This window comes from Heloderma suspectum, chromosome 2, assembly GCF_057233095.1.
Source record: "Heloderma suspectum isolate Gila_16-S chromosome 2, 16-S_ref, whole genome shotgun sequence".
Lineage (NCBI taxonomy): Eukaryota > Metazoa > Chordata > Lepidosauria > Squamata > Helodermatidae > Heloderma > Heloderma suspectum.
The window spans coordinates 300,520,171-300,534,156 of NC_139459.1; the positions used below are offsets into that span (position 1 = coordinate 300,520,171).

The following is a 13,986-nucleotide window of genomic DNA, read 5'->3' on the forward strand; positions in this document are numbered from 1 at the left end:
GGTGAAACCAGTCTGTATCTGGTCATAAGAGAAGAACTAAAATGCAGGATTTTGGGGGTATACATTTTGGGGGACTGAATTGATGTTGCTATAAATCTGGTACTGTCTATGATTATGTTTTGACTCCTGTAATACATGCTCAACTTGAACACTGGCACATGAGATTCTTACAAATGGTTTAATTCTCCATTCCTTTCTTCTTCAAAGGAAACTCCTCATGTAAAGGCTGTCTTAGAATTTGCACTAAAGGGGGAAGGATAGGGGGAGCCTTAAACAATACCAAATGAAATGAAATTACCAGCAACAGAATAACTCTGGGGTAGACATATCCTAAGTATGTCCAGGAGAGTAATTATTTATTTAGTACTTATTTTACTTGGCTTTATATTACCTTGCTAAGGATGTCATCTGCAATTTCGTATAAAGCGCTGTCACCACCACCTGAAGACCCCCCTTGTGTGCTTCCTCCTTGTGTTAGTAGCAGAGATTCAAAGAGGATTTTTGTTTGCTGGAGATCCTTTGATATATCTACATTATCATGCAATCCAAACACTTCTGGCTGCTGACTAACAGGGAGATTCTAGGACAAAATAAATTAAGTTTATTAAGTAGGTCACGTAAAGGTTCGATAAAGCATTCCTTTAATCAAAGTTGGTATCATTAATGCAGGACTCAGCAGGCATTTGTGGGGCTGAGTGGCTCTGCATATAATGGGTCCTAGAGGGGGGAAATGGTTACTTACTATCTTTCCAGGAGTTAAAACAAGATTGTACAGTTCAGCAGGGGTGCTGAACCTCAGGATGCGGGCCAAATCTGGCCTGCCTGGGGCCCCAATCTGGCCTCCTTCCCCTGATTCCACCCCCTTCCTGCCAACCACCAATTGTTTGGTAGTTTCCCAACTTCTGCACAGATTTTTCCCCATTCTGAAATGTTGAAAATGCCTCTCCTAAGGGTTAGTTACTGGTAGCATGAGCTTTGAGCTAAAATTGGCCCCTGCCCTTTGGCCTTCAACCCAGCCCTCCACAGGCCCCCAAGAGCTTCTCCAAAACTGAATTTGGCCCTCAGGCTGAAAGAGGTTTGACACCCCTGTTGTATAGACAAATAGAGTAAAATAGGATCAATTTCTTGATGGCCTCCAGTTCTGTCTTCTTCATCTGACGCAGTTTCTGCAGCCTTGGTGTCTAGCCATGGTTCAGTGAAACTAACAATCAGCAGATCTTGAGAATTGTAAAGCATAGGTTTATTCATCACTAATTGGGTTAAGTCTGCCCTAATGACTCTGACTGTGAGGTACTCCTGGATATGAGAGTTAGTGCATAGTGTTTCTACACGAGCGATTTAATGCACACTTGAGATTGGCCACTCACAGAAGTTTTCGGGTCCATTACATGACATCATCGACATCCAGTGCCCCTCCTGTGCTTTTTCCAGTTTACTCCATTGTAAAAATGCCCTCAAATAATCAGATTTTTTTAAAAATGCAGATTAATGTGGGGTGTACCAACTATTTTTCAGCTGCTAGATGTTGTTGTTCTCCATTGAAAAATAAAGGAAGGCTGCTGAGAAAGGGAATCTTGATATGTTCCTCATATAAGGAGTGAATCCTCATGATGTCATGGAATGGAAGCAAAATGCTCTAGGGGCTCCCAGATTTTCCTTTACTGTAGAGGTGCCTGTAATCTCATGGCTAAGAGGCTGAGCTACGAACTAAGAAACTCCTGGTTCAATTCTCACCTCTGTTGTGAATTCACTAGGTGGCCTCAGGCAAGCTGCCATCTCCCAAGCTTAGCTCCCTATCTGCAATATGAATAAATAGGGCTGTTTCTAGGGAGAGGTAAAGTGAGCAGTCACCTAGTGTGCCAAAAGAGCCAGGGCACGAAACAAATAGTGGTCGGACAAGGCTTGGCATGCCGTAAAGGAAAATGTTGCATTGGCCAGTCCAGGCTGCAGTCGTGCACAATATTTTAAATCACAATATTTTCCCTAGTGAACCAATCAGCTCACTAACTTTGAGGTATATCTAGCCAATGAGGGCACCGCAGCAGTTAGAGGCCTTATTGGCTGTGTGTTCCCTAAAGCAGCATCTGACTGGTTCAGCTTGCTACCACTATTATACTAGGGAAAATACTGTGATTTCAAATGGTGTGTGGCTGCAGCCTAGACTAATCAATGCAGCACTTTCCTGTATTGTATGCTAAGCCTTACCTGGTCACTACTGCTGCTTCCTGGGAATCATTTGGAGGTGACCACTACAGCCACCAACATCTGCTGTCACTGCTGGTAAGGGGGCAGAACACTTGGTGGTGGTGGAGAGGGAACAAACATTTCCCTTTTCCTAACTTTCCCCCCCAAATTCCCCCCTCCCCAATAACTTTGTACAGAGGTGTGTGTTGGATCTTTGCTCTGACAACCTCTGTAAGATGTTTTGTAAAATAAGGGGACCCAATTGTTCCCTTCCTGCTGCCACGTGATAGGCGGAAGCAAGAGACTGACTGACTAACCAGGATTGAGAGGGGAGGGGGCAAAACAGCAGGGAAGCAAAGCAGCGGTGGGGGGGAGCATCGTGCCCAGTGCCCCCACACAACTGCCAGTACAGCTAAAGCAGCAGCCAGAAAGTCAGAATGTTGCATATATATAGTCAGATTGCTTAACTGTAACTGGAGTTCTTTCGAGTGGTCATTTATTCATTCACAAATATGGGCTCAATTTGGGAAACTTCTATAGCTGAGGAAAAATTGGTGGGAACCCCTCCCCCACCAACCTATTGCACATACTCTAACGGGTTCCTGCTCAATCCCTCAGTTCCAAGGAGAGTGCCAATTGTGGCCCCCTAGCACCAAGGAACTCCAGTACCAACACCAACATGACATTGACACCAAAGCGGGGATGGTGGGTGGGTTGTGTGAATGCACAGATGACCACTCGAAGAACTCCAGTTACAGGTAAGCAACCTGACTTTCTTCTTTGCGGTCTCTGTGCATCACCCATATGGGGGGCCAGACTATACAGAGGCTGGGCAGCAGGCGCTGGCGGAGCGCTAGGAGCAGGCCATGCCAGGTAAGGGGAACAAAGGAGAGATGTGTAATATCTGTCCCCTGTTCTGGGCCTGCCCAGAGCCAAAGGATGGCTGGGGGAGGCGTGACTCCATCTTCTGGCCTTTGTTTGCTGCTCTGCAATGCCAGGTCTGTTACCCAGAAAACCTTCCTCATCCATGACATGATCCTGATGAGGGTGCAGACCTGGCATGTATTATGGAGACCTGGCTGGCTGAGGCCGCTGCTCCAACTCTTGCGGCCATGTGTTCAGCTGGATTTTTGTACGCACAGCAGCCGAGGGCTGGGGATCGGGGAGGGGGAGTGGCTGTTATCTACTGGGAGTCCTTGGTACCAGACCCCCTCTCGGAGAGACCAAGGTTGCTAAGTGCATGGACTGGAGGTTGGGCCCAAAGGGCAGTCTGGGGATTATGCTCGTGTACCATCCACCCTGCTGCATGACTGACTCCCTGGCTGAGGTGCTTGAGGTGGTCTCTGATGTGTGTGTGCAGTCCCCTAACTTATTGGTGTGTGGAGACTTCAATGTACATTCAGAGGCCATCCTCACGGGGGCACCTCGGGACTTCATGAAGACTATGGCTTCCTGGGAGCTGCACCATATTCTAACTGGGCCCACCCATGTAGCCGGTCATGCACTAGACCTTGTGTTTGTTTCTGGAGAAGCAGGGAGTGAACTGGAAGTTGGGGGTATATCCACCACCCCCTTGTCATGGTCAGATCACTATTTATTTATTTATTTATTTATTTATTCATTCATTCATTCATTCATTTCATTTCATTTCTATACCGCCCAATAGCCGAAGCTCTCTGGGCGGTTCACAAAAATTAAAACCAAACAACACACAATAAAACAATTTAAAATATATAGAACATTAAAACCACAATATAACAATACAACCACAATAAAACCTAGCAGCAGTACAGGAGTTTAAAATACAGATTTAAAACAGCAAAGATAAAAATTTAGAAAGCTAAAATGCTAAAATGCCTGGGAAAATAAAAAGGTCTTCACCTGGCACTGAAAGGAGTACAATGTAGGCGCCAGGCGAACCTCACTAGGGAGCTCATTCCAGAGCCGGGGTGCCACAACAGAAAAAGCCCTCCTCCTAGTAGCCACCTGCCTCACTTCCTTTGGCAGGGGCTCACGGAGAAGGGCCGCTGATGATGATCTTAAGGTCCGGGCAGGCACATATGGGAGGAGGCGATCCTTCAGGTAACCTGGCCCCAAGCCGTTAAGGGCTTTAAATGTTAACACCAGCACTTTGAATCGGGCCCAGAAATGGACCGGCAGCCAGTGGAGCTGGAAAAGTACTGGCGTAATATGAGCTCGCAGGCCAGTCCCTGTTAACAATCTTGCTGCCCTATTTAGGACCAGCTGAAGTTTCCGGACCGTTTTCAAAGGCAGCCCCACGTATAACGCATTGCAGTAATCCAGATGAGAAGTTATCAGAGCATGGATAACTGTAGCTAGGCTATCTCTGTCCAGATAAGGGCGTAGTTGGTATACCAGCCTAAGCTGATAAAAAGTGCTCCGTGCCACTGAGTTCACCTGTGCCTCAAGTGACAGTTCCGGATCCAAGAGCACCCCCAAACTACGAAACCTGATCCTTTAGGGGGAGTGCAACCCCCTCCAGAACAGGTTGAATATCACCTAGCCGGGCAGACGAACCACCCACCAACAGTACCTCCGTCTTGTCTGGATTGAGTTTCAGTTTATTAGCCCTCATCCAGTCCATTACCATGCCCAGGCACTGATTCAGAACAGCCACTGCCTCACCTGGGTTTGATGAGAAAGAGAGGTAGAGCTGGGTGTCATCCGCATATTGATGGCACCTCAGCCCACACCTCTGGATAAACTCCCCCAGCGGTTTCATGTAGATGTTAAACAGCATGGGGGATAAAACAGAGCCCTGTGGAACCCCATGGCACAATTGCCATGGCACAGAGCAATAATCCCCCAGCACCACCTTCTGGAATCGGCCATCCAAGTAGGAGCGGAACCACTGTAGTGCAGTGCCTCCAACTCCCAACCCAGACAACTTATCCAGAAGGATACCATGGTCGATGGTATCGAAAGCCGCTGAGAGGTCCAGGAGAATCAACAGGGTCGCACTCCCCCTGTCCCTCTCCCGGCAGAGGTCATCCCACAGGGCGACCAAGGCAGTTTCCGTTCCAAAACCAGGCCTGAAGCCCGATTGAAATGGATCTAGATAATCCGTTTCATTCAAGAGTGCCTGGAGCTGTCCTACAACCACCCGCTCAAGCACCTTGCCCAGGAAGGGGATGTTGGCCACTGGCCTATAATTGTTAACATCCTCTGGGTCCAGGTTAGGCTTTTTCAGGAGTGGTCTAATTACTGCCTCTTTTAAAGCGGCAGGCACCACTCCCTCTCTCAAGGAGGAATTTACAACCTCCTGGACCCAGCCAGACAACCCCTCCTTGTTTGATTAAATAAGCCATGAAGGGCAAGGGTCAAGCACACAAGTGGTCGATCGGACTTGGCCAAGCACCTTGTCCGCATCCTCAGGCCTCAATAACTGAAACTCATCCAATAAAACTGGACCAGACGGTGCTCTGAACGCCTCTACCAATGGAACTGCATTAATGGTGGTGTCCAATTCATGACGAATCTGAGCGACTTTATCCTCAAAGTGCCGCGCAAACTTGTCACAGCGTGCTACCGAGGGTTCCACCGTCTCTCCCCCTGGCCCAGAATGTAACAGGCCATGAACCACTCGGAAAAGCTCCGCTGGACGACACTGAGAAGATGCAATGCTGGTGGAAAAGAACTGCCTCTTTGCCACCCTCACCGCCACAGAGTAGGCTCGATAGTGGGCTCTTACCTGTGTTCGGTCAGACTCAGTACAAGTTTTCCTCCACCTGCGTTCTAGCTGTCTCCCCTCTTGCTTCATTGCCCTCAGCTCAGGTGTATACCAAGGAGCTGGCCGGACTCTGCTCAGAGGGAGAGGGCGCTTGGGCGTGATCGTGTCAACTGCCCGAGTCATCTTTGCATTCCACAGAGCGACCTGGGCTTCGACAGGAGCACCAGCCATACCAGCAGGAAAACCCCACAGAGCCCTCTGGAATCCATCGGAATCCATTAATCTCCGGGGGTGGACCATTTTAATAGGTCCCCCACCCTTGCAGAGGGGAAAGGCCGCCAGAAGTCTAAACCTCAGCAGGAAGTGATCTGACCATGACAAAGGGACAGATATTAATTCCTCCACTTTCAGATCACCATCCACCTGCCCAGTCGAGAAAACCAGATCAAGCGTGTGTCCTTTTATATGCGTTGGGCCGATGACATGTTGGGACAGCCCCATGGTTGTCATGGCAGCCATGAAGTCCTGAGCCGCCCCGGATACAGCGGCCTCGGCATGGAAGTTGAGATCCCCCAGGACCATCATCCTGGGGGTCCTCAACACCAAGTCCGAGACCACCTCCGTCAGCTCAGGCAGGGAGTCTGATGGGCAGCGGGGTGGGCGGTACACCAACAGAATACCTAATCTGTCCTGGGTACCCAACACAAGGTACAAACACTCAAGATCTGCACTCGATTGAGCAGGAAGCCTGGAGAGGGAGATTGAATTCCTATAGACCACGGCAACCCCCCCTCCCCGACCCTCAAGTCGGTGTTGGTGCTGCACCGAGTACCCAGGAGGGCACAGCTGGGAGAGAGTGACCCCTCCCAGTTCCCCCACCCAGGTCTCAGTAATACATGCCAGGTCAGCCCCCTCATCCACAATCAAATCATGGATGAGGGAGGTCTTATTTTGGGCTGACCTGGCATTCAGCAGCAACACCACCAGACCCGAGGGCAGACTGGTAAGGCTGCCAGGAACCATCAGGTTGGGGGAAGAACCAGAAGAGGGGACAGCTGTAAGGTGTCTAGCCCCTCTTCTCCTCAGCTGGTCTGTTAATCCCCCAATGCCATACCTCCCCCTGCCCGTGACCACAGTTATGGTGGCACCTCCCCGACCCCCTGAGTTGCCCAATAGTCCTCCCAGGCACATATTAAAATGTTAGGATATAAAATGCACAACAGTTTAAAAGAATATAAAAGAGATAAAAGAGAACAGCAGCTAAGAAGGAGCAGATAGTCCACGTTTGCCCCTTTCCCCTTGTCTTTAAAGCTGCTGCCCTCTGCTGCCGCTATTTGCTGCTGGTATTGTGGCTGCTGGTGTCTCTGGAGAGGCAGGTGGGTGAGTCTTCAGATCTTACGCGACTCCAAGTGCGACGCTAAGTGCCTCTGGCAGCCCCGCCTTAAGTACCTGTGGGCGGGGGCAGAAGCAGGCTCAGGCTCAAGATCCACCTGGTGCAGCTGCTGGCTGGTCCTCCTTCCCCAGGCTCCCACTATATGATGACGTTGGACTTCTCGGTTCCACAACCCCTCTGCAGGGGTGGAGGACCCATTAAAATAGTCTGCCCCAGGCATCTTATGGATCCGAATGGATTCCTGAACGCGCTTGGGGATTCTCTGGAGCACGCAAACGGCCACTTGGTCGAGACCCTGGTGGGTGGCTGGAATGCTGCAATCACTGGGGCATTAGATCGGGTGGCTCCAAAACGCCCTCTCCCCCTGAACAGGGTTCGAACTGCACCATGATTCAATCCACAGTTACGAGCTCTGAAACAGAAGGTGAGACGGCTAGAGCGCCGGTGGCAGAAGTCTCACTCCAAAGATGATCGGACATGGGCTTGAGCTGTATCTTCAGCCTATCACGTGGCGATGAAGGCAGCAAAAAAGGAATACTAATGCCACCTCTATCGCGTCTGCAGAGTGCTGTCCCAGGTGGCTGTTCCAAATGGTCCGGAGCCTGGTCGGTCCTGGTGCTCCAGAACCACTGGAGCATTCTAAGGCCTCCTGTGATGCCTTGGCAAGGCACTTTGCAGATAAAATTGATCGGATCAGGAGTGTTATTCCGTGTGCAGTGAATACAGTTAGCGAGCGAGAGGCAGTCTGTGGCAAACCAGTTTTGTGGGATCGGTTCCAGCTTTTTCCTTCCAATGAAGTGGACAAGGTGCTTTCATCTGTAAAGCTGACCACCTGCTTACTTTATTCCTGCCCATCTTGGCTCATTATGAGCTGCAGAGAGAGACTGGGTGAGGGGATCAGGGCGGTGGTGAACACCTCCCTTGAGGAGGGACTGATGCCATCAGCCCTCAAGGAGGCAGTGATAAGACCACTCTTAAAGAAGCCCTCCTTGGATCCCCAAGTTTTGAACAACTTTTGCCCAATCTCGAACCTGCCATTCTTGGGCAAGATCACTGAGCGGGTGGTGGCGATACAGTTGAAGGCACACTTGGAAGAAGCCGATTATTTAGATCCATTTCGATCGGGCTTCAGGCCTGGGCATGGGACAGAAATGGCCTTGGTCGCTTTGGTGGATAATATGAGGGCGGCTTTGGATAGAGGTGAATGCTCCTTCCCTGTTCACCTCGACCTCTCAGTGGCTTTTGATACCGTTGACCACAGTATCCTCCTGATCCGCCTGGAGAGGATGGGCAATGGAGACATTGCATTACAGTGGTTCCGGTCCTTCCTCTTCGGCAGGTACCAGGGGGTAGCGCTGGGAGAGGAGGTGTCGGACCCGTGGCTGCTCATGTGTGGGGTGCCACAGGGTTCCATCCTCTCCCCAATGCTATTTAACATCTATGTGAAGCTGCTGGGGGCTATCATCAGGAGGTTTGGGGTGCGGTGTCATCAATATGCGGATGACATGCAGCTCTACCTCTCATTCAAATCTTCACCAGGGTTGGCTGTGGAATCCCTGTCCAAATATCTGGAGACAGTGAGTGGCTGGGGAGGAATAAGCTGAAGCTGAACCCTGACAAGACCGAGGTACTTTTGGTGGGAGACAAGAGGAGGTTGGGGGATGTTGACCTGGTGTTGAATGGGGTACAGGGCTACCCTTGAAAGACCAGGTCTGCAGCCTGGGGGTCATTTTAGAGTCCCAGCTGTCCATGGAGGCTCAGGTGTCAGCTGTGAGCAGGACAGTGTTGTACCAACTCCATCTGATACGGCGGCTGTGCCCCTACCTTCTCGACCATCTGCTCCCATTGGTAGTACATGCCCTGGTCTCCTCTCGTCTAGGCTACTGTAATGCGCACTCCGTGGGGTTACCCTTGAAGACGGTTCGGAAGCTGCAGCTGGTGCAGAACGCGGCAGCTCGCCTGATTAAAGGCAGCCGCCAGCATGATCACATCACTCCGGTGCTGACGGAGTTGCACTGGTTACCAGTTGTTTTCTGGGCCAAATTCAAGGTGTTGGTTTTGACCTTTAAAACCCTATATGGTTCCGGCCCAGCCTATCTCAAGGAGCACCTCCAGCAACACCAGACAGGCCACTTAACAAGATCAGCCTCGGATGGCTTTCTCCTTGTCCCATCAGCCAGGACAGCTAGGCTGGTGAGGACGAGGGAGGGGGCCTTCTCTGTGGTGGCCCCCACTGTGTGGAACTCCCTCCCTAGGGAACTCCGCCATGCCTCCTCTTTAATGAACTTCCGCCACACACTGAAAACATGGTTATTCAGGCAGGCATTTGGGGTGGGTTAGGGTATTTTTAAATAACGTTTTAATGTATAATTTTACTGTTTTAAATTGTACTGTTGTACATCGCCCAGAGTGGCCGGGTGAGCAGCCAGATGGGTGATTAAGAAATCAAATAAATAATATCGGCAAAGAACAAGCCTACATACCAGGAGGTGGGTCAGGGTCCTTATCGAAGAACCTCTGATAACATCATGAGGCCAAAAGAGCAGTCTCTGTGAACTTGAATGTCGAGATGGTAATGTTTGACAAACATAGAAGGAGCAAGTTGCAGCCCGACAGACGTCTGGTATTGACATCCTTCCATCAAACACCACAGATGCAGCTACCGTTCTAGTTGAGTGCGCTGTGACCGGACCAGACAAGTCCAAGGACTCCAATTCATAAGCCAGTTGAATAGCTTGAACTATCCAAGATGCTAAGTGCTGGAAGGAAACAGGAGTGATGTGCAGCATGTTTTCAGTTGGTGTTGGGGGTGGGGCAAAAAAGGCAGGAAGAACTATATCCTGACCCAAATAAAAACTGGAAACAAGCTAAGTCAAGAAAGCAATGTCAGGGCAAAAGTACTACTTTATCCCTATGAAAGCTAAGTAGGAATCGTCCACTCAAAGGGCACATGATTCTCCAGAGTGTCATGCTGAAGTAATGGCCACTAAAAACACTACTTTCAAGGACAGAAGACGAAGACCCTCTGTAGCAAGTAGCTCAAATGGTTTTCTGGTAAGCGCATGCAGAACTACAGATATACTCCATGCCGGCACCAGAGGTTTCACTGGAGGGGCCAGATTCTTCTTGTTGTTGTTCAGTCATTCAGTCGTGTCCGACTCTTTGTGACCCCATGAACCATAGCACGCCAGGCCTTCTTGTCCTGCACTCTCTCCCGGAGCTTGCTCAAGTCCATATTCATTGCATCAGTGATGCTATCTAGCCATCTCATCCTCTGCCGTCCCCTTCTCCTTTTGCCCTCAGTCTTTCCCAGCATCAGGGTCTTTTCCAGAGAGTTTTCTCTTCACATTAGGTGGCCAAAATATTTGAGCTTCAGCTTCAGTATCTGTCCTTCCAATGAGCACTCAGGGTTGATTTCCTTTAGGATGGACTGATTTGACCTCCTTGCAGTCCAGGGGACTCGTAAGAGTCTTCCCCAGCACCACAGTTCAAAAGCATCAATTCTTCGGCGCTCAGCCTTCCTTATAGTCCAGCTCTCACAGCCATATGTTACTACTGGGAAAACCATAGTTTTGATTAGACGGACCTTTGTCAGCAAGGTGATGTCTCTGCTTCTTACTATGCTGTCTAGGTTTGCCATAGCTTTCCTCCCAAGGAGCAAGCATCTTTTAATTTCATGGCTACAGTCACCATCTGCGGTGATCTTGGAGCCCAAGAAAATACAATCTGTCACTGCTTCCATTTCTTCCCCTTCCATATGCCAGGAAGTGATCTTAACTCCTCTCAAAAACTGATGGACGAGAGGATGTGAGAAAACTGAAGGTCCTTCAGAACTAGGATAGGAAGCCAAAATGCCTGCAATGTAAACCCGAGGAGAAGAACATTTAAGTCCATGCTCATGAAGAGACAGCAAAAAACGTAGAACATCCTGAATAGAACAATGGAATGGGTTGAATCCATTGTCCCTAGCAAAAGCTGTAAAGTGTGTCCACTTGGTAGCATAAGATTTTCTGGTGATAGGCTTCCTCGCTGCCTCAAGAACAGCCCAGAGTGAATCAGGTAAGTTCATTTGATCTACCGTCGGATCCTCCACACCATGAGACATAAGTTAAGTAGATCTGGGTGCCTCATCCTGCCCCCATTTCTGGACAACAGGAATGCAGAAGATAGTCCCCTCTGGACCGACGCAGAACCTTGGCAAACCAAGGCTGCCTGGGCCAACCATGGTGCAATCAGGGTGCCCCCCCCTGTCATCCTTCTCCATCTTCGCTACTGCCCAGTTGAGAAGAGGAAATGGTGGAAACATTTGTAGCCACCATGAATCCAAGTAGCTTCTGTATCTTCTGTAGCTGTATCTTCTGTACCTTCTGAACCCACACAGTATGGCAAGTTGCAATATCCATCGCAAGCTGCGCTAGCATGCTTGCCCAATCTCAAGGAAGGAATGCCCCTCCTTTCAAAGAATCTATAGATGCTCCAATGAACTGGACAACTTGGGATGGCACCAAAACCAATTTCTCTGTGTTCACACACAAACCAAGATCTCTGAGCAGATCCAGTGTAAGAAGACCAACCTCCTGTAAGCAGCTCTTTGACGGAGCAAGGAGGAACCAATCGTCTATGTAAGGATAGATTTGGATCCCCTGAAGTCTGAGATGGGTGCACACCATGGCCATACATTTCATAAGGACCCTCAGAGCCATTGCGAGCCTGAAAGGCAAGACCTTGAATTGGTAAGCCAGACCATCAACTGTAAACTGGAGAAAACTGGAGAAAACTGGAGACAGTCGACTGTAAACTGTAAGCTGACTGAACTCCTCTACTGCGATATGAAAATATGTGTCTTTCAGGTTGATGGTTGCAAACCAATCTCCTATCTGTAGCAGGGGAAGGATCAAAGCCAACGTGGTCATTCTGAATTTTCTGGGTGGGATAAATACATTGACCCCCTCAGAGCCAGAATTGGGCGAAGCCTGCTGTCCTTTTTGGGTAACACAAAGTAGCAGGGGTAGAAGCCCTCGTGCAGCTCTAGCAGAGGTACCAGCTTGATTGCACCCTTCACAAGAAGCTTGTCCAACTCTTCCTGGAGTAGTGGAGATGGAGGCGCTATTGTGATGCCCAAGAAAGGAGGGAGAGTGTTGAACTCGATTCTGTAACCTCAATTAATAATAGCGAGGACCCAAGAGTCTGTCATTATTTTCTGCCATGATGGAAAAAAGGCTGCAAGCCGAAGAGAGGAGGGTGATCAGGAAGAAGCAGCAGTGCAAGGCAGCAGTCAAAGACATTGTTTCTTCGTGTATTCAGGTCTCCTATGGGAAGACTGGAAGCATGATGTTGAAGCAAACTGGCGTTTCTATTGGGAGCCCTGTTGCTGTTGCCCTGGCCAATCCAGATGAGGACGAGACTGGGGAAAAGTCGACTGTCGGTCCCAGTGGTGTTGTCTAAAACGATGTTGAGCCTGCAAGAGACCCATCTTCCTTGCCATGGTCTTAGCCTTCTGAATAGTGTCCATGGCCTTGTCAGTCTTGGAATTAAAAAAAACCCTCACTCTCAAAGGGGAGGTCTTCAATCCAAGAACACAGCTCCTGTGCAAGGCCCGCCAATCTCAACCAATCATGTCTGCGAAGTGTGATGGCACCCACCATGGCTTTGGTACTGCAATCGGCTTGGTGCCTGGCAGGATTGATTTGTTGTCTTGCTACCTTCATGGCTTCAGATTGAAAAACCTGTGGAAATTCATGCTGATCATCCAGTAGGTAGTTGCAAAGGGAGCCAATCTTCTCCCACAGGAAAAGCTGGTAATCAGCCATAGTCTAATAATTTGTAACCTGTAGTCCAAAGGAAGCAAAGGAGTAGATATGCCTCTCCATCAAATCCAGTCTCCTGCCTTCCTTGTCCATCAGAGAAGAATGCACCCGATGAGACCTGCCCTGTGACGACTCCACAATTACTGAATTGGTTGGAGGATGGGTGAACAAAAATCTTGCATCATTCTCCTGGATTCTATGCATGGCCTCCAACTGTTTAGAACAGAAGTCAGAGCCATGGAAGATGGTGCCTCCCAGGATAGTTGTACCGTTTGCAATAATGTTGGAAGAAATGGAGTGGCAATCAGAGTACTTGAGTCGGTATGGAGAACATCGAACACTGGATTCTTAACTCTCTCCACAGGCTGTTGAGTCTCGAGGCCAAGTGACTGGGCCATCCCCGAAACCTGGTCAGCGAAATGACCCATATCCTCTGAGGGTAAGGATGGATTCTGAAAGCACACAGTGATATCAGGTGATGAGAGTGATAATGCAACGGACGAAACCGAAGCTGGGTCAGACTGGTAATCAATCCTCCCTTGGGAAGCAGGAAGAACCCCATTGAACATCTCGTTCGTCAGGCTTAGGGGACTCAGCCTGTGGAAGTGGAGAAGGAGCTCTGCATCCATCCGGTCTCTGCTGAACTGAGGGCTCTGGAGCGGGCTGCTGAGGAGGAGGTAAAGAGCACTGTGGAGCAGGCATTGGTAACACCAGAGAAGGTGCCCTTACAACTGGTGGCAGTGGTGGTGGTGGCATGAAAATCTCCTGAGCCAGAGGCCGAGATAGGGATGCTGAACTTCCCAGCGGTGTCGATAAGCACTGGGATAAATATAATGTCCATAAGAATACAGTTGAGGTTGATAATAATTCCAGTCATCCCAGTCACGATGATGACCTCGAGGACAAGACCA

At 49.5% G+C, this 13,986-nt stretch overlaps 1 protein-coding gene across 1 annotated transcript in view; it reads right to left on the reverse strand.

Annotated features, from left to right (window-relative positions):
* DNAH12 (dynein axonemal heavy chain 12) overlaps positions 1–13,986 on the reverse strand; it is a 181,808-nt gene that overhangs the window by 13,042 nt on the left and 154,780 nt on the right. Inside the window, exon 68 of the mRNA XM_084840071.1 lies at positions 392–580. Within this exon, the coding sequence (XP_084696197.1) occupies positions 392–580 (189 nt within the window). The remainder of the gene's footprint in view (positions 1–391; positions 581–13,986) is intronic.